This window comes from Salmo salar, chromosome 09 (genome assembly GCF_965601325.2).
Source record: "Salmo salar chromosome 09, fSalSal1, whole genome shotgun sequence".
Classification (NCBI taxonomy): Eukaryota; Metazoa; Chordata; class Actinopteri; order Salmoniformes; family Salmonidae; genus Salmo; species Salmo salar.
In genome coordinates this window covers 48219083-48244254 of record NC_138299.1, presented here as the reverse complement: position 1 = coordinate 48244254, position 25172 = coordinate 48219083, and the positions used below count along the sequence as shown (strand labels likewise).

General features: G+C 39.4%; 1 protein-coding gene across 3 annotated transcripts in view; it reads right to left on the bottom strand.

Annotated features, from left to right (window-relative positions):
- LOC106611463 (phosphofurin acidic cluster sorting protein 2) overlaps nucleotides 1–25172 on the bottom strand; it is a 127134-nt gene that overhangs the window by 32067 nt on the left and 69895 nt on the right. For 2 of the 3 annotated variants that reach the window (XM_014211677.3, XM_014211678.3), the window contains exons 2-5: nucleotides 5581–5668; nucleotides 4750–4839; nucleotides 4406–4531; nucleotides 2331–2493 (exon numbers count right to left, since the gene is read on the bottom strand). In XM_014211677.3, the coding sequence (XP_014067152.1) occupies nucleotides 2331–2493; nucleotides 4406–4531; nucleotides 4750–4839; nucleotides 5581–5668 (467 nt within the window). Of the gene's footprint in view, nucleotides 1–2330; nucleotides 2494–3871; nucleotides 3904–4405; nucleotides 4532–4749; nucleotides 4840–5580; nucleotides 5669–25172 lie in introns of those variants that run through there. The other variant, XM_045723735.2, reaches the window with a different exon arrangement.

Genomic DNA, 25172 nt, shown 5'->3' with positions numbered 1-25172 from the left:
ACAGTAGTGTGGTCCATGAGGTTCAGTAGTGTGGTCCATGAGGTTCAGTAGTGTGGTCCATGAGGTTCAGTAGTGTGGTCCATGAGGTTCAGTAGTGAGGTTCAGTAGTGGGGTCCATGAGGTTCAGTAGTGTGGTCCATGAGGTTCAGTAGTGTGGTCCATGAGATTCAGTAGTGAGGTCCATGAGGTTCAATAGTATGGTCCATGTGGTTCAGTAGTGTGGTCTATGAGGTTCAGTACTGAGGTTCAGTAGTGTGGTCTATGAGGTTCAGTACTGAGGTTCAGTAGTGTAGTCTATGAGGTTCAGTACTGAGGTTCAGTAGTGTGGTCTATGAGGTTCAGTAGTGAGGTTCAGTAGTGTGGTCTATGAGGTTCAGTAGTGTGGTACATGAGGTTCAGTAGTGTGGTCCATGAGGTTCAGTACTGAGGTACAGTAGTGTGGTCCATGAGGTTCAGTAGTGTGGTCCATGAGGTTCAGTAGTGTGGTACATGAGGTACAGTAGTGTGGTACATGAGGTACAGTAGTGTGGTACATGAGGTACAGTAGTGTGGTCCATGAGGTTCAGTAGTGAGGTTCAGTAGTGGGGTCCATGAGGTTCAGTAGTGTGGTCCATGAGGTTCAGTAGTGTGGTCCATGAGATTCAGTAGTGAGGTCCATGAGGTTCAGTAGTATGGTCCATGAGGTTCAGTAGTGTGGTCTATGAGGTTCAGTACTGAGGTTCAGTAGTGTGGTCTATGAGGTTCAGTACTGAGGTTCAGTAGTGTGGTCTATGAGGTACAGTAGTGAGGTTCAGTACTGAGGTCCATGAGGTACAGTAGTGAGGTTCAGTACTGAGGTCCATGAGGTACAGTAGTGTGGTCCATGAGGTTCAGTAGTGTGGTCCATGAGGTTCAGTAGTGTGGTCCATGAGGTACAGTAGTGTGGTCCATGAGGTTCAGTACTGAGGCACAGTAGTGTGGTCCATGAGGTTCAGTAGTGTGGTCCATGAGGTTCAGTAGTGTGGTCCATGAGGTTCAGTAGTGAGGTTCAGTAGTGGGGTCCATGAGGTTCAGTAGTGTGGTCCATGAGGTTCAGTAGTGTGGTCCATGAGATTCAGTAGTGAGGTCCATGAGGTTCAATAGTATGGTCCATGAGGTTCAGTAGTGTGGTCTATGAGGTTCAGTACTGAGGTTCAGTAGTGTGGTCTATGAGGTTCAGTACTGAGGTTCAGTAGTGTAGTCTATGAGGTTCAGTACTGAGGTTCAGTAGTGTGGTCTATGAGGTTCAGTAGTGAGGTTCAGTAGTGTGGTCCATGAGGTTCAGTAGTGTGGTACATGAGGTTCAGTAATGTGGTACATGAGGTTCAGTACTGAGGTTCAGTACTGAGGTTCAGTACTGAGGTACATGAAGGTCAATACTGAGGTACATGAGGTTCAGTACTGAGGTTCAGTAGTGTGGTACATGAGGATCAGTAGTGTGGTTCATGAGGTTCAGTACTGAGGTGCAGTACCAGTCAAAAGTTTGGACACACCTACTCATTTAAGGGTTTTTCTTTATTTTTACTATTTTCTACATTGTAGAATAACTAGAACTATGAAATAACACATATGGAATCATGTAGTAACCAAAAAAGTGTTAAACAAATCAAAATATATGTTATATTTGAGATTCTCCAAAGTAGCCACCCAGCTTTGCACACTCTTGGCATTCTCTCAACCAGCTTCATGAGGTAGTCACCTGGAATGGGGACACCTCAACAGGTGTGCCTTGTTAAGTTTATTTGCAGCATTTCTTTCCTTCTTAATGCGTTTCAGCCAATCAGTTGTGTTGTGACAAGGTAGGGGTGGTATACAAAAGATAGCCCTATTTGGTAAAAGACCAACGTCCATATTATGGCAAGAACAGCTCTAATAAGCAAAGAGAAACAACAGTCCATCATTACTTTAAGACATGAAGGTCAATCAATCCGGAAAATGTCAAGAACTTTGAACGTTTCGTTCTGGAGCCCTACTGCCTTTACAGCCATTTCTCAGAGCTAACTTGGGCTGAGCGGTACTGTGTTAACCCGTACTAAAGCAGAGCCTTGCTGTGTCACAGCGTACCTGAGTTAACCCGTACCTGAGTAGAAACCTACCTGAATTGTTCCCCCCTGCAGAGCAGCCTTTTCGTGGTCTATGAGCTCACTGACTTCAACTTAGCCTCTGTTCCCCTCTACATGCCTGGCTGGCTGAAGAGCGGCTGATTATGATGGGATCATGCTGTTAACCCAGACTGGTGTCCTAACACCTTAGAAGTCTACAGCCTCAGAGCTAACCTAAGTTGAACCGAGCCATCCTGTGCTGAAGCCTACCTGAGCATTTGATCTTGGTTCCCTCCTGCAGAGCGGCCTCCTCATAGTCTATTGGCTGACTGGACAGAGAGAAGATCCAGATATCAGCTACTTTACCCAGCATCTCCTTCTGGTTACTGCACAGAGACAGAATCTGGCCCCCCTCCGTAGGCTGCTGCATCACCTGGTGGGGACAGAGAGACGGAGGAGGGAGAGAGATGACAGAAAAAGAGAGACGGGGAGGGGGATGAGGGAAGGAGAGAGAGGAGATGAGGGAGGGACGGAGGGAGGGAGGGAGGGAGGGAGGAAGGAAGGAAGGAAGGAAGGAAGGAAGGAAGGAAGGAAGGAAGGAAGGAAGGAAGGAAGGAAGGAAGGAAGGAAGGAAGGAAGGAAGGAAGGAAGGAAGGAAGGAAGGAAGGAGAGAGAGGGAGGTGCGGGGAAGGAAGGAGAAGGCGAGAGAGGAGATGAGGGAAGGAGAGAGAGGAAGGGGGGACGGAGAAGGAGAGAGAGGAGATGAGGGAGGGAATGAGAAGGAGAGAGAGGGAGGTGCGGGGAGGGAAGGAGAAGGAGAGAGAGGGAGGTGCGGGGAGGGAAGGAGAAGGAGAGAGAGGGAGGTGCGGGGAGGGAAGGACAAGGAGAGAGAGGGAGGTGCGGGGGAGGGAAGGAGAGAGGGAGGTGGGGGAGGGAAGGAGAAGGAGAGAGAGGAGATGAGGGAAGGAGAGAGAGAGGGAGGGGGATGAGGGAAGGAGAAGGAGAGAGAGGAAGGGGGAAGGAAGAAGGAGGAGAGAGAGAGAGTGCTAGATGAATACAGTGCTGTGAGAACCACAATTTTGATTAAAGTATCTTTACAGTTATCAGATCATCTGTCTCTCTCTGCTGTTGCGATCTTCAAAGTCCCAAAAGTAACTATTCTATTTCTGTTAAATTCCAACAAACATGTTCCTGAGAATAACCCCTCCCTCTTTCTTCCTCCCTCCCTCCCTCTCTCTCTCTCTGTGTGTTATCAGATCATCTGTCTCTCTCTGCTGTTGCTATCCTCAAAGTCCCAAAAGTAACTATTCTATTTCTGTTAAATTCTAACAAACATGTTCCTGAGAATAATCTCTCTCACTCTCTTGTGGTCTCTCTCTATTCCCCTCTCTGTTCTTCTATCCATCTCTCTCTTTGTACAGATAGGGCCCGGAGAGGGAGTCTTCCTCCTCTCTGTCTCCTCTGTCTGTTGTTAAACAGTCTCATTGTGTTTTTACCTCAGCCATGTCGATGGTTCCTACAGCCAGGGTCTTGTCTCATTGTGTTTTTACCTCAGCCATGTCGATGGTTCCTACAGCCAAGGTCTTGTCTCATTGTGTTTTTACCTCAGCCAGGGTCTTGTCTCATTGTGTTTTTACCTCAGCCATGTCGATGGTTCCTACAGCCAGGGTCTTGTCTCATTGTGTTTTTACCTCAGCCATGTCGATGGTTCCTACAGCCAGGGTCTTGTCTCATTGTGTTTTTACCTCAGCCAGGGTCTTGTCTCATTGTGTTTTTACCTCAGCCAGGGTCTTGTCTCATTGTGTTTTTACCTCAGCCATATCGATGGTTCCTACAGCCAGGGTCTTGTCTCATTGTGTTTTTACCTCAGCAAGGGTCTTGTCTCATTGTGTTTTTACCTCAGCCATATCGATGGTTCCTACAGCCAGGGTCTTGTCTCATTGTGTTCCTACCTCAGCCAGGGTCTTGTCTCATTGTGTTTTTACCTCAGCCAGGGTCTTGTCTCATTGTGTTTTTACCTCAGCCATGTCGATGGTTCCTACAGCCAGGGTCTTGTCTCATTGTGTTTTTACCTCAGCCATGTCGATGGTTCCTACAGCCAGGGTCTTGTCTCATTGTGTTCCTACCTCAGCCAGGGTCTTGTCTCATTGTGTTTTTACCTCAGCCAGGGTCTTGTCTCATTGTGTTCTTACCTCAGCCAGGGTCTTGTCTCATTGTGTTTTTACCTCAGCCAGGGTCTTGTCTCATTGTGTTTTTACCTCAGCCATATCGATGGTTCCTACAGCCAGGGTCTTGTCTCATTGTGTTTTTACCTCAGCCAGGGTCTTGTCTCATTGTGTTTTTACCTCAGCCATATCGATGGTTCCTACAGCCAGGGTCTTGTATCCCAGGATAGTCCTGTTCTTGTATCTCTTCCTCCTCTGCAGCAGGATCTGGAGCTTGTTACCCTCACTCTTCAGGAAGTGAGGGTACTGAGGATGGATGAAAGACAAGAAAATAGAGGAGAGAGGAATCAGTCACAGTGGTCTTAAGTGGAAAACATGGGACTCAGGAGAGTTAATGATTTCTCAATATGCCATTTTTCAGGTGGCTTCTCAACTATGCGCCAATAGTTCCTCGACCAAGCGGAGACAGAGTTGTTGCGCAATCTGACTTATATACAATATAATGACCTTGTGTTATCCTTTACCTGCAGTGAGAAGGTGAGAGCCAGGTCAGTCTCCACTGAGCCACTAGGGGGCAGCACTATCTCATGGGACCTCAGGATCCTCTTGGAACCCTTGGGAAAGGAATCACACATCACCAGACTGTTTATCAGCCAATACAGCCATTGATACCGTTCATGTAATGCAAAACATCTGCTAAGCTCCAACAGTCAACCAGCAGGTAACAAGCTAATGTACAGGAAGTGAAGTTCAACCAGCAGGTAACAAGCTAATGTACAGGAAGTGAAATCAACCAGCAGGTAACAAGCTAATGTACAGGAAGTGAAGTCAACCAGCAGATAACAAGCTAATGTACAGGAAGTGAAGTCAACCAGCAGGTAACAAGCTAATGTACAGGAAGTGAAGTCAACCAGCAGATAACAAGCTAATGTACAGGAAGTGAAGTCAACCAGCAGGTAACAAGCTAATGTACAGGAAGTGAAGTCAACCAGAAGATAACAAGCTAATGTACAGGAAGTGAAGTCAACCAGCAGGTAACAAGCTAATGTACAGGAAGTGAAGTCAACCAGCAGATAACAAGCTAATGTACAGGAAGTGAAGTCAACCAGCAGGTAACAAGCTAATGTACAGGAAGTGAAGCCAACCAGAAGATAACAAGCTAATTACAGGAAGTGAAACATAAGAACGCATCTGTCAGCTTGGATAACATTTATCTTAGAGGATGTGAAGTGACATTTATGCAGTCTACCTGGATTGTGTGTGTGTGGACTCATGTAGTCTTGATTTTCAGGTGTGTTCCTGCCGCACTCTGCCGTACCTACAGCCAGGTGTGGTGTGAAAGGTCATAAGTTTACCTGGATCTTAACAGCGATGACCACAGAGATGAGCTCCTTGTCCAGCTCCCTCAGGACCACCAGCCTCTTCAGAGTCAGACTGCACAACCTGCACACAGAAGACAGATCGACAACAATTAGGCCTAATATAGACTCATGTACACTGAGTGTACAAAACATTAAGGACACCTGCTCTTTCTCTGACAGACTGACTGACCAGGTGATTCCAGGTGAAAGATCCCTTTTTGATGTCACTTGTTAAATCCACTTCAATCAGTGTAGATGAAGAGGTGACAGGTTAAAGAAGGATTTTTAAGCCTTGAGACAATTGAGACATGGATTGTGTATGTTTGCCATTCAGACGGTGAATGGACAAGACAAAATATTTAAGTGCCTTTGAACGGGGTATGGTAGTAGGGTCCAGGTGCACCGGTTTGTGTCAAGAACTGCAACGCTGCTGTATTTTTCACGCTCAACAGTTTCCTGTGTGAATCAAGAATGGTCCACCACCCAAAGGACATCCAGCCAACTGGACACAACTGTGGGAAGCATTGGAGTCAACATGAACCAGCATCCCTATGGAACGCTTTCAACACCTTGTAGAGTCCATGTTCTGACGTATTGAGGCTGTTCTGAGGGCAAATGGGGATTAAACGCTATATTAGGAAGGTGTTCCTAATGTTTGGTGTACTCAGTGTATACGCATACACACCTTGTCCATGTAAATAAACAAAAATGACAATGTTGAGTAAACAGATAATTCACTGTATGCCCCTTAAACCAAGCATTCATCAACTGTTTACCAATAACAACACAAAAGACATGAATCAGACATCATCACAACCCAGCCTTGAACTGACGTACTGTACAGCTCTCTGAACAGCTCTCTGAACAGCTCTCTGAACAGCTCTCTGTACAGCTCTCTGTACAGCTCTCTGTACAGCTCTCTGTACAGCTCTCTGAACAGCTCTTTGAACAGCTCTCTGAACAGCTCTCTGTACAGCTCTCTGAACAGCTCTCTGTACAGCTCTCTGAACAGCTCTCTGTACAAACAGCTCTCTGTACAGCTCTCTGTACAGCTCTCTGTACAGCTCTCTGTACAGCTCTCTGTACAGCTCTCTGAACAGCTCTCTGTACAGCTCTCTGTACAGCTCTCTGTACAGCTCTCTGTACAGCTCTCTGAACAGCTCTCTGAACAGCTCTCTGTACAGCTCTCTGTACAGCTCTCTGAACAGCTCTCTGTACAGCTCTCTGAACAGCTCTCTGTACAGCTCTCTGTACAGCTCTCTGTACAGCTCTCTGAACAGCTCTCATCGAAACCTTCAGAAGTCACTCTGCTGTTTTATTTATTTATTTATGGACTATTTCATGGAGGAAACTGATTAGCCTTCCTGTTATCTAACCGCTCCACTTCTTAGTGATCCTACAACTCATCATGAAGTTACCTGACTGATGTATGAATACTCTCCCATCTCCATCCAAAAGACACAATTCAGAGGAGTGGAAAAACACAACTTTTAAAACGAGAGATGGAAAGAGAACAGGCTGGTCTTTATTGAGAAATAAAAAACAAATGAAATTGACTAAAGAACAAGAGACCAAAACACTGGACTTGTTAATGTTGCTTGATGCTTAACTATGGGTGAGGCTAAATCCTCTTTCACTTTCCTGGAGAGGAAGGGCCGTTGCCAACATCCCAGACTGGGCAGACAAATTAAGGTTCGGTCCCAAATGGTACCCTATTTTCTATATAATGCATTACTTTAGACCAGGGTGCCATTTGGGACTCTGACTAAAAAGGGGCGGTAGATATCTTTGTCACAACTGGAGGAGGATTTAATAAGTCTCTCACCATGTTTCACTCACTTCCTAGGAAAATACACATTATTTTTCTCTTTCTTTCTCTCTCTGTCTTTCTTTCCCTCTTTCTGTTTGGCTCGCTCTTCACTTTATCTTGGTTCCCACAAGAGAAGCTGCTTGGGAAAACCTGGCTTCTAGGATGGCTAAATGGCAGTCACTTTCCCCAAATCCCCCAGGTTTGGAGTAGCCTGGAGAAATCCAGTCTGTTTTGTACTAACATTGCACTTACTTGCCACTCTTTTTCATGTTTGGCATTGAAATGAAGTACAAGGAGTGGAATGTTAGCACACAAAACAGACTGTATTTTGGGAGGATTGGGCAACCTGTTAACCTGTTAATAGCCTATAACACTGTGGGGAATAGTGTGTGTTTGTCTCCTAAACACCTGCCTGTCATGTTGTATTTCTTCATCTCAACATGGACATCATTTTACTGAGTTACAGTTCATATAAGGAAATCAGTCAATTTAAATAAATACATTAGGCCCTAATCTATGGCTTATAGAGATGCATCATGTTGGTCACAGATACCTTAGAAAATAGGTAGGGGCGTAGATCAGAAAACCAGTCAGTATCTGGTGTGACCACCATTTGCCTCATGCAGCACGACACATCTCCTTCTCATAGAGTTGATCAGGCTGTTGATTGTGGCCAGTGGAATGTTGTCCCACTCCTCTTCAATGGTTGTGCGAAGTTGCTGGATATTGGCGGGAACTGGAACACTCAGTCATACACGTCAATCCAGAGCATCCCAAACATGCTCAATGGGTGACATGTCTGGTGAGTATGCAGGCCATGGAAGAACTGGGACATTTTCAGCTTCCAGGAATTGTGTACAGATCCTTGTGACATGGGGTTGTGCATTATCATGCTGAAACATGAAGGGATGGCGGCAGATGAATGGCACGACAATGGGCCTCAAGATCTTGTCATGGTATCTCTGTACATTCATGTTGCCATCGATAAAATCAAATTGTGTTTGTTGTTTGTAGCTTAGGCCTGCCCCATACCATAACCCCACCTCCACCATGGGGCACTCTGTTCACAACGTTGACATCAGCAAACCTCTCGCCCATATGACTCCATACACGCTGTCTGCCATCTGCCCGGGACAGTTGAAACCGGGATTCATCCAGCGTGCCAGTGTTCATCAGAGGTGAGCATTTACCCACTGAAGTCGGTTACAACGCTGAACTGCAGTCAGGTCAAGACCCTGGTGAGGACGACGAACATGCAGATGAGCTTCCCTGAGACGGTTTCTGACAGTTAGTTAGGCCGGTTGGATGTACTGTCAAATTCTCTAAAACGATATTGGAAGCAGCTTATGGTAGAGATATTAACATTAAATTCTCTGGTGGACATTCCTGTAGTCAGCATGCCAACTGCATGCTCCCTCAGAACATGAGACATATGTGGCATTGGGTTGTGTGACAAAACGGCACATTTTAGAGTGGCCTTTATTTGTCCCCAGCACGAGGTGCACCAGTGTAATGATCATGCTGTTTTAATCAGCTTCTTGATAGGCCACACCTGTCAGGTGGATGGATTATCTTGGTAAAGGAGAAATGCTCACTATCAGGGATGTAATCAGATTGCGTATGGAACGTTTGGGGTATATTTTTGTTCAGTATAGTAATATAAATAAACACAAATCTAGCAGTGTTATGCAACCTGTTACCCCACCATGCTGTTACCCCACCTCAACATTCCCACCTTGCTGTTAGCCCACCTATGTTTGTTGACCTCGACATTCCCACTAAGTTTGTTGACCTCGACATTCCCACTATGTCTGTTGACCTCGACATTCCTACTAAGTTTGTTGACCTCGACATTCCCACTAAGTTTGTTGACCTCGACATTCCCACTAAGTTTGTTGACCTCGACATTCCCACTAAGTTTGTTGACCTCGACATTCCCACTAAGTTTGTTGACCTCGACATTCCCACTAAGTTTGTTGACCTCGACATTCCCACTATGTTTGTTGACCTCGACATTCCCACTATGTTTGTTGACCTCGACATTCCCACTATGTTTGTTGACCTCGACATTCCCACTATGTTTGTTGACCTCGACATTCCCACTATGTTTGTTGACCTCGACATTCCCACTATGTTTGTTGACCTCGACATTCCCACTATGTTTGTTGACCTCGACATTCCCACTATGTTTGTTGACCTCGACATTCCCACTATGTTTGTTGACCTCGACATTCCCACTATGTTTGTTGACCTCGACATTCCCACTATGTTTGTTGACCTCGACATTCCCACTATGTTTGTTGACCTCGTCATGTCCTTACTCGGCTAGTCTGTCCGTTGCCAGAATGTCGTCATTTATAAGCCATTCCAGGGGGCGTGATGTTACTCTAAAATGTCACCATGTGCTGTCGGTTTATTTTCACACACAGTCCAGTGGTAGTTTGGTGTATAATGTTCCTGGCTTGACACGGTGGAAGATATATGTAGAGAGCTGTGGGCTGAGAGGGGACATGCCTGTGAAGGCACAGTAATACACCGCCCAGGGAGACCTAAGAAGACACCACATTAGTCTCTTTTTCAGGTGAAGCAATGAGTCTGATGCAAATAAAAATATATCCAGAACTTATTCGTGGGGTGGTGGGGACAGTAATAGCACTAAGCCTAGATAGGTAGCGTCTGAAAATGGCACCGTATTCCCTATATAGTGCACTACTTTGGACCAGAGCACTGGCCTAAAGTAGTGCACTACATAAGCAATAGGGTGCCATTTTCAGATGCAAAAAATAGCCTAGTGGAGGGATACCCTAGAGACTCAGGGAGAGACCGCACGGGAGTCCAGTTACCAAGCTGTCATTTAACTGGGACTGATGTTAGATTCCTAGAATGACCGTGGAGGCATAACACCATAGAATTACATGTTAAAACACTTTAGAACACATATTAAAACACATTAAAATACATTAGAACACACATTAGAACACTTATTAAAACACTTTAGAACACATTAAAACACATTAAAACACATTAAAACACTTTAGAACACATTAAAACACATATTAGAAGACATTAGAACACATTAAAACACAGAACACATATTAAAACACATTAAAACACATATTAGAACACATTAGAACGCATATTTAAACACATTAGAACACATATTAGAAGACATTAGAACACATATTAAAACACATTAGAACACATATTACCTAAAACACATATTAAAACACATATTAAAACACATATTAAAACACACACTTACCGAACACATTAGAACACATATTAAAACACATTAGAACACATATTAAAACACATTAGAACACATATTAAAACACATTAGAACACACATTAAAACACATTAGAACACATATTAAAACACATTAGAACACACATTAAAACACACATTAGAACACACATTAAAACACACATTAAAACACACATTAGACCACATTAAAACACATTAAAACACATATTAGAACACATATTAGAACACATTAAAACACATTAAAACACATTAGAACACATATTAAAACACATTAGAACACACATTAAAAGACATTAGAACACACATTAGAGCACATATTAAAACACATTAGAACACATATTAAAACACATTAGAACACATATTAAAACACATTAGAACACATATTAAAACACATTAGAACACATTAGAACACATTAAAACACATTAGAACACATAATTAAACACATTAGAACACATTAGAACACACATTAAAACACATTAGAACACACATTAAAACACACATTAAAACACATATTAAAACACATTAAAACACATATTAAAACACATTAGACCCACGAACACATATTAAAACACATTAGAACACATATTAAAACACATTAGAACACACATTAGAACACATATTAAAACACATTAGAACACATTAAAACACATTAGAACACATTAAAACACATTAGAACACATATTAAAACACATTAGAACACATTAAAACACATTAGAACACATAATTAAACACATTACAACACATATTAAAACACATTAGAACACATATTAAAACACATTAGAACACATTAAAACACATTAGAACACATAATTAAACACATTACAACACATATTAAAACACATTAGAACACACATTAAAACACATTAGAACACACATTAAAACACATTAAAACACACATTAGAACACATTAAAACACATTAAAACACATTAGAACACATATTAAAACACATTAGAACACATTAAAACACATTATAACACATTAAAACACATTAGAACACACATTAAAACACATTAGAACACACATTAAAACACATTAGAACACATTAAAACACACATTAGAACACACATTAAAACACATTAGAACACATTAAAACACACATTAAAACACATTAGAACACACATTAGAACACATATTAGAAGACATTAAAACACATTAAAACACATTAGAACACATATTAAAACACATTAGAACACACATTAGAACACATTAAAACACATATTAAAACACATAACACATACTAAAACATGTTAGAACACACATTAAAACACATTACAACACATTAAAACACATTAGAACACATTAGAACACATATTAAAACACATTAGAACACATATTAAAACACATTAGAACACATATTAAAACACATTAGAACACATATTAAAACACACATTAAAACACACATTAAAACACATATTAGAACACATATTAGAACACATTAAAACACACATTAAAACACATTAGAACACTTATTAGAACACATTAAAACACATTAGAACACATATTAAAACACATTAGAACACATTAAAACACATTAGAACACATTAAAACACATTAGAACACATTAAAACACATATTAAAACACATTAAAACACATTAGAACACATATTAAAACACATTAGAACACATATTAAAACACATTAAAACACATTAGAACACACATTAGAACACATTAGAACACACATTAGAACACATACTAAAACACATTAGAACACATATTAGAAGACATTAGAACACATATTAGAAGACATTAAAACAGATTAGAACACATATTAAAACACATTAAAACACATTAGAACACATTAGAACACATTAGAACACAGGCTGTAGTGGAGCAGGTTGAGAGCTTCAAATTCCTTGGTGTCAACATCAACAACAAATTAGAATGGTTCAAACACACCAAGACAGTCGTGAAGAGGGCAAGACAAAGCCTATTCCCCACATTAGAACACATTAAAACACATTAGAACACACATTAGAACACATTAAAACACATATTAAAACACATTAGAACACATTAAAACACATTAGAACACATATTAAAACACATTAGAACACATATTAAAACACATTAGAACACATTAAAACACACATTAAAACACATTAGAACACACATTAAAACACATATTAGAACACATATTAGAACACATATTAGAACACATTAAAACACACATTAAAACACATTAGAACACTTATTAGAACACATTAAAACACATATTAAAACACATTAGAACACATATTAAAACACATTAGAACACACATTAGAACACAGAACACACATTAAAACACAGAACACATACTAAAACACATTAGAACATGTTAAAACACATTAGAACACACATTAAAACACATTAAAACACAGAACACATACTAAAACATATTAGAACACATTAAAACACATTAGAACACACATTAAAACACATTACAACACATTAAAACACATTACAACACATTAAAACACAGAACACATACTAAAATACATTAAAACACATTAGAACACACATTAAAACACATTAGAACACATTAAAACACAGAACACATACTAAAACACATTAGAACATGTTAAAACACATTAGAACACATATTAAAACACATTAAAACACATTAAAACACATTAAAACACAGAACACATACTAAAACATATTAGAACACACATTAAAACACATTAGAACACATATTAAAACACATTAGAACACATTACAACACATTAAAACACATTAGAACACATTAGAACACATTAAAACACATTAAAACACATATTAAAACACATTAAAACACATTAGAACACATATTAAAACACATTAGAACACATTAGAACACATTAGAACACATATTAAAACACATTAGAACACATATTAAAACACATTAGAACACATTAAAACACATTAGAACACATAATTAAACACATTAGAACACATTAAAACACATTAGAACACACATTAAAACACATTAGAACACACATTAAAACACACATTAAAACACACATTAAAACACACATTAGAACACATTAAAACACATTAGAACACATATTAAAACACATTAGAACACACATTAGAACACATTAAAACACATATTAAAACACATTAGAACACATATTAAAACACATTAGAACACATATTAAAACACATTAGAACACATATTAAAACACACATTAAAACACACATTAAAACACATTAGAACACACATTAAAACACATATTAGAACACATATTAGAACACATATTAGAACACATTAAAACACACATTAAAACACATTAAAACACAGAACACATACTAAAACATATTAGAACACATTAAAACACATTAGAACACACATTAAAACACATTACAACACATTAAAACACATTACAACACATTAAAACACAGAACACATACTAAAATACATTAAAACACATATTAAAACACATTAGAACACATATTAAAACACACATTAAAACACACATTAAAACACATTAGAACACACATTAAAACACATATTAGAACACATATTAGAACACATATTAGAACACATTAAAACACACATTAAAACACATTAAAACACAGAACACACATTAAAACACATTAGAACACATTAAAACACAGAACACATACTAAAACACATTAGAACATGTTAAAACACATTAAAACACATATTAAAACATTAAAACACATTAGAACACATATTAAAACACATTAAAACACATGAGAACACACATTAAAACACATTAGAACACATTAAAACACATTAAAACACATATTAAAACACATTAGAACATATTAAAACACATTACAACACATTAAAACACATTAAAACACAGAACACATACTAAAACATATTAGAACACACATTAAAACACATTAGAACACATATTAAAACACATTAGAACACATTACAACACATTAAAACACATTAGAACACATTAGAACACATTAGAACACACATTAAAACACATATTAAAACACATTAAAACACATTAGAACACATATTAAAACACATTAGAACACATATTAAAACACATTAGAACACATATTAAAACACATTAGAACACATATTAAAACACATTAGAACACATTAAAACACATTAGAACACACATTAAAACACATTAGAACACACATTAAAACACACATTAAAACACACATTAGAACACATTAAAACACATTAGAACACATATTAAAACACATTAGAACACACATTAGAACACATTAAAACACATATTAAAACACATTAGAACACATATTAAAACACATTAGAACACATATTAAAACACATTAGAACACATATTAGAACACATATTAAAACACATTAGAACACATATTAAAACACATTAGAACACATTAGAACACAGAACACATATTAAAACACATTAGAACACATTAAAACACATATTAAAACACATTAGAACACACATTAAAACACATTAGAACACACATTAAAACACACATTAAAACACACATTAGAACACATTAAAACACATTAGAACACATATTAAAACACATTAGAACACACATTAGAACACATTAAAACACATATTAAAACACATTAGAACACATATTAAAACACATTAGAACACATATTAAAACACACATTAAAACACATTAGAACACACATTAAAACACATATTAGAACACATATTAGAACACATTAAAACACACATTAAAACACATTAAAACACATATTAAAACACATTAGAACACATTAAAACACATTAGAACACACATTAGAACACATTAAAACACATTAAAACACATTAGAACACATATTAAAACACATTAGAACACATATTAAAACACATATTAAAACACATATTAGAACACATTAGAACACATATTAAAACACATTAGAACACATTAGAACACAGAACACATATTAAAACACATTAGAACACATTAAAACACATATTAAAACACATTAGAACACATATTAAAACACATTAGAACACACATTAGAACACATTAAAACACATATTAAAACACAGAACACATATTAAAACACATTAGAACACATATTAGAACACATATTAAAACACATTAGAACACATTAGAACACATTAGAACACATATTAAAACACATTAGAACACATTAAAACACATTAGAACACATATTAAAACACATTAAAACACATATTAAAACACATTACAACACATATTAAAACACATTAAAACACATTAGAACACATTAGAACACATTAGAACACACATTAGAACACACATTAGAACACATACTAAAACACATACTAAAACACATTAGAACACATATTAGAAGACATTAGAACACATATTAGAAGACATTAAAACACATTAGAACACATTAGAACACATTAGAACACATTAGAACACAGGCTGTAGTGGAGCAGGTTGAGAGCTTCAAATTCCTTGGTGTCAACATCAACAACAAATTAGAATGGTTCAAACACACCAAGACAGTCGTGAAGAGGGCAAGACAAAGCCTATTCCCCCTCAGGAAGATTTGCCATGGGTCCCCAGATCCTCAAAAGGTTCTACAGCTGCACCATCGAGAGCATCCTGACCGGTTGCATCACTGCCTGGTACGGCAATTGCTCGGCCTCCAACCGCAAGGCACTACAGAGGGTTGTGCGTACGGCCCAGTACATCACTGGGGCTAAGCTTCCTGCCATCCAGGACCTTTACACCAGGCGGTGTCAGAGGAAAGCCCTAAAAATTGTCAAAGACCCCAGCTACCCCAGTCATAGACTGTTCTCTCTACTACCGCATGGCAAGCGGTACTGGAGTGCCAAGCGTAGGACAAAAAGGCTTCTCAACAGTTTTTACCCCCAAGCCATAAGACTCCTAAACAGGTAACCAAATGGTTACCCGGACTATTTGCAGTGTGTGACCCCCCCCACCCCCAACTGCTGCTACTCTCTGTTTATCTTATATGCATAGTCACTAACTATACATTCATGTACATACTACCTCAATTGGCCCGACCAACCAGTGCTCCCGCACATTGGCTAACCGGGCTATCTGCATTGTGTCCCGCCACCCACCACCCAACACCTCTTTTACGCACATAATAAAACACATTAGAACACACATTAAAACACATTAGAACACATTAGAACACATATTAAAACACATTAAAACACAGAACACATACTAAAACATATTAGAACACATTAAAACACATTAGAACACACATTAAAACACATTACAACACATTAAAACACATTAAAACACATTAAAACACATTAAAACACAGAACACATACTAAAACACATTAAAACACATTAGAACACATTAGAACACACATTAAAACACAGAACACACATTAAAACACAGAACACATACTAAAACACATTAGAACATGTTAAAACACATTAGAACACACATTAAAACACATTAAAACACAGAACACATACTAAAACATATTAGAACACATTAAAACACATTAGAACACACATTAAAACACATTAAAACACATTAAAACACATTAAAACACATTACAACACATTACAACACATTAAAACACAGAACACATACTAAAACACATTAAAACACATTAGAACACACATTAAAACACATTCGAACACATTAAAACACAGAACACATACTAAAACACATTAGAACATGTTAAAACACATTAAAACACATTAAAACACATATTAAAACACATGAGAACACATATTAAAACACATTAAAACACATTAGAACACATTAAAACACATTAAAACACATTAAAACACATTAAAACACATTAGAACACATTAAAACACATTAAAACACATTACAACACATTAAAACACATTACAACACATTACAACACATTAGAACACATTAGAACACATTAGAACACATTAGAACACATTAGAACACATATTAAAACACATTAGAACACACATTAAAACACATTAAAACACAGAACACATACTAAAACACATTAGAACATGTTAAAACACATTAAAACACATTAAAACACATTAAAACACATTAAAACACATATTAAAACATTAAAACACATTAGAACACATATTAAAACACATTAAAACACATATTAAAACACATGAGAACACATATTAAAACACATTAGAACACATTAAAACACATTAAAACACATATTAAAACACATTAAAACACATTAGAACATATTAAAACACATTACAACACATTAAAACACATTAAAACACAGAACACATACTAAAACATATTAGAACACACATTAAAACACATTACAACACATTAAAACACATATTAAAACACATTAGAACACATATTAAAACACATTAGAACACATATTAAAACACACTAAAACACATTAAAACACATTAAAACACATTAGAACACATTAGAACACATTAAAACACATTAAAACACATTAGAACACATTAGAACACATTAAAACACATTAGAACACATATTAAAACACATTAAAACACATACTAAAACACATTAAAACACATTAAAACATATTAAAACACATGAGAACACATTAAAACACATATTAAAACACATATTAAAACACATATTAAAACACATTAGAACACATATTAAAACACATTAGAACACATTAGAACACATACTAAAACACATTAAAACACATATTAAAACACATTAAAACACATATTAAAACACATTAAAACACATATTAAAACACATTAGAACACATATTAAAACACATTAAAACACATGAGAACACATTAAAACACATTAGAACACATTACAACACATATTAAAACACATATTAAAACACATTAGAACACATACTAAAACACATTAAAACACATATTAAAACACATTAGAACACATATTAAAACACATTAAAACACATTTGAACCAGTGGCAACCCGCAACTGTTTTGAGCACCATCTTTCTAGCAACAAAAAATATATATTTTTTGTGTGTGATGGCATTAATACAATATAATGTTCTCTAGTTGCGCCGTGATTGGCTCAGTGTTCTGTCACTCATGATACTACGTCACCGCCAAATTTAAGGGGAGAGCTTGAAAATTCAAGCCCCTTGGGTGCTGCCATAGAGTTACATTAGAAGTGCCCATCCTAGAAGACTAAAGGTCATTGGCCAAAGATAAAATGACGTCAAATCACGTTATATCTACAGCAGCTTTGATTGGACATCATACTTTCAAAATCTTAGCTAGCAAGCTAGTAGTCATCATCATGAATCAAGTCGACAATCCCTTTTTAATCCTTGTCATATGAAGAGAAATAATGAAGAGAAATTCTTGATAAAACGTATCGGTGCTCATTGGCCATTGGACATAAACATTACACAACAAGTTTGGTAATCGCAAATTGAACAATGAGTGGTGTGGAAGGAATCAGTGGCTAACTGTAAGCATTGCAAATAAATCATTTACCTGCTATTCAAGGATAAACATTCAACATTGGCCATTGTGTCAATCCAGCATAACTTCTGCTGCGCTCAAAACAACTGAAAACTCAGAACTCGGCAAAAAAACGAGCTCCGACTGGGAAAATACCCTTTGCACAGTCATCCAACTCGGAACTGCAAGTCAGGAACTCGGGCCTCTCCGATCTGAAGATCACTGATGTCATCATGATTCGACCTGAGTTCCCAGTTGTCTTGAAAGCACCATAAATCCAGAGAATGACAGACTTTGATGACAAAGTTTGATGACAAAATTTGCGCCACGAAGGACCGCCGCGCCACCTTGCTGTTCAAGTGAGCACAGCACAACAAGGTGAGTCCAAAAATGTCTTATATGCAGCTGCATATATGATGTAATATGCCAGGGAGATATGTATACTGTAGCTAAGAAAGTAATACTAAGTGTATGTTGTGTAGTAAGCTGTTCGTAGCCCATGTGCCTCACCCTAATCATTTGGTGCCGTTTCCCTTCCTAATTTCACCTACTGTTCTGACTTGGTGGTGCACATGTAGCCTATAGCCTGTTTTTGAGAAATATAATAATTGAATATTGTAAGAGCTTTCATTGTCTGCTTATATGCCCCCTTTATTTATCCTACGGTTCTGACTTAGTGTACAGGGAGAATACGGTAAGACCGGCCCATGTTCTGAATTCTGTCACTGATACATTTCAAAGGTGCTGAACAAATAGTTGACTACGTCCGTACTAGCTCGCTCATTGTCTTAATCGAAATGACAGATTGCCTCTTATCCACTCGTCGTCCCCTTATGCCATACTTTGTAGATCTCAATTGACAATAGAAATGACATTTGTTTAAACAAGTCAGTCATATCAGCTATGTTTTTTTTAAAAGGCAGGTAATGAGGCTGAATGAACTGTTTCTCTGCCGGACAAGGCTCCGCTGATAGCCAGGTGTAGCAGCGGTAAGGTTTTGGGACTGCTATTGGGACTCCGCTGTTGGGACAGCTTTATGTAGGCCCTAACAGTGTGTGGGCACCGTTTGTCACCGTTATAGTGAAATTAATGTATTGTTTTGTGCAGTGGGTTTGTTGGCATTCATCTTTAAAAAAAAGATTGTTAGTTTGCCCCACCAAGATTTATATGCTAAAATTGCAACTGATTAGAACACATTACAAACTGAGTGGGTCGAGCCCTGAATGCTGATTGGCTGAAAGCTGTGGTATATCAGACCGTTAGAGCGTGACACATTTTTTTCTTGGTTGCTAGGGTGCCAGTAATTATTTTAAAAAAAATGTTGCTGGTCACGTTAGTTTTTGGTTCACAAGGTGCTTATTTTTTTCAAAACAGTAATGTGCCAACTGACTAAAAATAAACCATATGAAAGTATCTGCCTGTCCCTGTTTTGCTATCGGCTGCTAAGTGAGCCTACTGTAGGCACAGAGGAAAGAGAGATCTTATAAGCACAACCATATGACCGTTGAGTGAAAAATCCAGTTTTCAAACTAATGTTGTTCTAGTTACAGAGTCACAGATTTCTGTGAGTATATCATGTATCTCTCACCTCTTAATATTGAGTTCTTGGCACCACTTTACAACCAGAGTTGGCTGGTTTTTATGCCCCCACTGAGTGGAGCGTACCATTTGCGGTGAACAGGCCTACATCAAGCAGCCTAGGACGCTAGCACTAGAGCGTTTTTTTTGTAGGATATTTAGTGATCGATTAATCAAGTAGGCTTCACAGGGCGGCAGGTAGCCTAGTGGTTAGAGCGTTGGGTCAGTAACCGAAAGGTTGCTAGATTGAATCCCCGAGCTGACAAGGTAAAAAATCTGTCATTCTGCCCCTTAACAAGGCAGTTAACCCACTGTTCCTAGGCCGTCATTGTAAATAAGAATTTGTTCTTAACCTGTTGGGGATAGGGGGCAGTATTTGCACGGCCGGATAAAAAACATACCCGATTTAATCTGGTTACTACTCCTGCCCAGTAACTAGAATATGCATATAATTGTTTGATTTGGATAGAAAACACCCTAAAGTTTCTAAAACTGTTTGAGTGAGTATAACAGAACTCATTTGGCAGGCCAAAACCTGAGAAGATTCCAAACAGGAAGCGCCCTCTCTGACCATTTCTTGGCCTTCTTTGCCATCTCTATCCAAAACAGGGGATCTCTGCTGTAACGTGACATTTTCTAACGCTCCCATAGGCTCTCAGAAGGCGCCAGAACGTTGAATGATGACTTTGCAGGCCATGGCTGAAAAACAGTAGCGCATTTGGTAAGTGGTCGATCTGAGAACAATGAGACTGGGGCGCGCATGCACGAGACGACTCCATGTTTACATTTTCAGTCTTTGAACGAAAACAACGACTCCCGGTCGGAATATTATCGCTTTTTTACGAGAAAAATCGCATAAAAATTGATTTTAAACAGCGTTTGACATGCTTCGAAGTACGGTAATGGAATATTTTGATTTTTTTTTGTCACGAAACGCGCCGGGCGCGTCACCCTTCTTTACCCTTCGGATAGTGTCTTGAACGCACGAACAAAACGCCGCTATTAGGATATAACTATGGATTATTTTGAACCAAACCAACATTTGTTATTGAAGTAGAAGTCCTGGGAGTGCATTCTGACGAAGAACAGCAAAGGTAATCCATTTTTCTTATAGTAAATCTGAGTTTGGTGAGTACCAAACTTGGTGGGTGTCAAAATAGCTAGCCTGTGATGGCCGGGCTATCTACTCAGAATATTGCAAAATGTGCTTTCACCGAAAAGCTATTTTAAAATCGGACACCGCGATTGCATAAAGGAGTTCTGTATCTATAATTCTTAAAATATTTGTTAATGTTTTTTGTGAACGTTTATCGTGAGCAATTTAGTAAATTCACCGGAAGTGTTCGGTGGGAATGCTAGTCACATGCTAGTCACATGCTAATGTAAAAAGCTGTTTTTTGATATAAATATGAACTTGATTGAACAAAACATGCATGTATTTTATAACATAATGTCCTAGGAGTGTCATCTGATGAAGATCATCAAAGGTTAGTGCTGCATTTAGCTGTGGTTTTGGTTTTTGTGACATTATATGCTAGCTTGAAAAATGGGTGTCTGATTATTTCTGGCTGGGTACTCTGCTGACATAATCTAATGTTTTGCTTTCGTTGTAAAGCCTTTTTGAAATCGGACAGTGTGGTTAGATTAACGAGAGTCTTGTCTTTAAAATGGTGTAAAATAGTCATATGTTTGAGAAATTGAAGTAATAGCATTTCTAAGGTATTTGAATATCGCGCCACGGGATTCCACTGGCTGTTGACTAGGGTGGGACGCAAACGTCCCACCTAGCCCATAGAGGTTAACTGACTTGCCTCGTTAAATAAAGGTTAAATAAACATGGCTATCTAAAACTTCCTCAGGTGGTTAATTAGCCTAGGCAGACAATAGGGGGCGCTACATCTGCACTATCTAGGATTGATGTGCCCAGGGTTACGGTTAGGGGTTAAGGTTAGGTTCAATTCTAAAATGGTGCCGACAGAGATGGCCGCCTCACTTCGAGTTCTTAGGAAACTATGCAGTATTTTGTTTTTTTTTATGTGTTATTTCTTACATTGTTACCCCAGGTAATCTTAGGTTTTATTATATACAGTCAGGAAGAACTATTGGATATAAGAGCGACGTCAATTTGCCAACATTACGATCAGGAACACGACTTTGCTGAAGCGGATCCTCTGTTTGGACCACCACCCTGGACAGTGGATCGGATCCCAGCCGGCGACCCAAAACAACGACGCCGTAGAAGGGGCAGACGGAGCGGCCTCCTGGTCAGGCTCCGAAGACGTGCACATCGCTCACCGCTCCCGAGTATACTACTCGCCAATGTCCAGTCTCTTGACAACAAGGTAGACGAAATTCGAGCAAGGGTTGCCTTCAAGAGAGACATCAGAGATTGTAACAATCTCCGTTTCAAGGAAACATGGCTCTCTCGGGATACGTTGTCGGAATCGGTTCAGCCACCGGGCTTCTCCATGCATCACGCCGACAGAGATAAACATCTCTCTGGGAAGAGGAAGGGCGGAGGTGTATGCTTTATGATTAATGACTCATGTTGCAATCATAACCACATACAGGAACTCAAGTCCTTCTGCTCACCCGACCTAGAATTCCTTACAATCAAATGCCGGCCATTTTACCTACCAAGAGAATTCTCGTCAGTTATAGTCACAACTGTCTACATTCCCCCTCAAGCGAACACCAAGACGGCCCTCAAGGAACTTCTCACTGGACTCTGGAAACTGTATATCCGGAGGCTGCATTTATTGTAGCTGTTGATTTTAACAAAGCAAATTTGAGAACAAGGCTACCTAAATTCTATCAGCATATTGACGACACGCAGGGCTAATATTCTCGACCACTGCTCCCCCGCCCTCCCTTCGGGCAAATCCGACAATGACGCCATCTTGCTCGTACCGTCTCATAGGTAGAAACTCAAACAGGATGTACCAGTGACGAGAACCATTCAACACTGGTCTGACCAATCGGAAGCCATGTTTCAAGATTGTTTTGATCACGTGGACTGGAATATGTTCTGGTCAGCGTCAGAGAACAATATTGACCTATATGCTGACTCGGTGAGTGCGTTAATAAAGAAGTGCATTGGAGATGTTGTACCCACTGTGACTTTTAAAACCTACCCTAACCAGAAACTGTGGATGGATGGCGGCATTCGCACAATACTGAAAGTGTGATCCACCACATTTAACTATGGAAAGACGACTGGGAATATGGCTGAATATAAACAGTGTAGTTATTCCCTCCGCAAGGCAATCAAACAAGCGAAATGTCAGTACAGGGACAAGGTGGAGTCGCAATTCAATGGCTCAGACACGAGACGTATGTGGCAGGGTCTACAGGAAATCACAGACTACAAAAACAAAAACAGCCACGTCACGGACACCGACGTCACGCTTCCAGACAAACTAAACACCTTCTTTGCTCGCTTTGATAAAGCAGTGCCAAAGAATGCGTCCCAAACCCCTCCTTCTCCGTGGCCGATGTGAGTAAAACATTTAAACCCTCGCAAGGCTGCTGGCCCACACAGCATCCCTAGCCGCATCCTCAGAGCATGCGCAGACCAGCTGGCTGGTGTGTTTACAGACATATCAATCTCTCCCTATCCCAGTCTGTTATCCCCACATGCTTCAAGATGGCTACCATTATTCCTGTACCCAAGAAGGCAAAGATAACTGAACTAAATGACTACCGCCCCGTAGCACTTACTCTGTCATCATGAAGTCCTTTGAGAGGCTAGTCAAGGATCATATCACCGCCACCTTACCGGCCACGCTAGACCCACTTCAGTTGCATACTGCCCCAACAGATCCACAGATGACGCAATCACCATCACACTGCCCTATCCCATCTGGACAAGAGGAATACCTATGTAAGAATACTGTTCATTGACTAGAGCTCAGCCTTCAACACCATAGTACCAAGCTCACCTGGGTCTCAACCCCGCCCTGTCAACTGGGTCCTTTCTGACGGAGCGCCCCCAGGTGGTGAAGGTAGGAAACAACATCTCCACTTTGCTGACCCTCGACACTGGGGCCCCACAAGGGTGTGTGCTTAGCCCTCTCCTGTACTCCCTGTTCCCCCGCGACTGCGTGGCCATGCACACCTCCAACTGAATCATCAAGTTTGCAGACAACACAACAGTAGTGGGCTTGATTACCAACAGTGACGAGACAGACTACAGGGGGGAGGTGAAGGCACTCTGAGTGTGGTGTCAGGAAAACAACCTCTCATTCAACGTCAGCAAAACAAAGGAGATGATTGTGGAGTTCAGGAAACAGCAGAGGGAGCACCCCCCATCCACATCGAAGGGATGGCAGTGGAGAAGGTGGAACGTTTTAAGTTCCTGGGCATACACATCACAGACAAACTGAAATGGTCCACCCAAACAGACAGTGTGGTGAAGAAGGCGCAACAGCGCCTCTTCAACCCCAGGAGGTTGAAGAAATTTGGCTTGTCATCTAAAACACTGATAAACCTTAACCAATTCACAATCGAGAACATCCTTCCTGCCTCTATCACCGCCTGGTACGGCAACTGCACCGCCCTCAACCGCAAGGCTCTCCAGAGGGTGGTGATATTATGAGGGTGCTGCGGTCTGCACAACGCATCACCGCGGGCAAACTACCTGCCCTCCAAGAC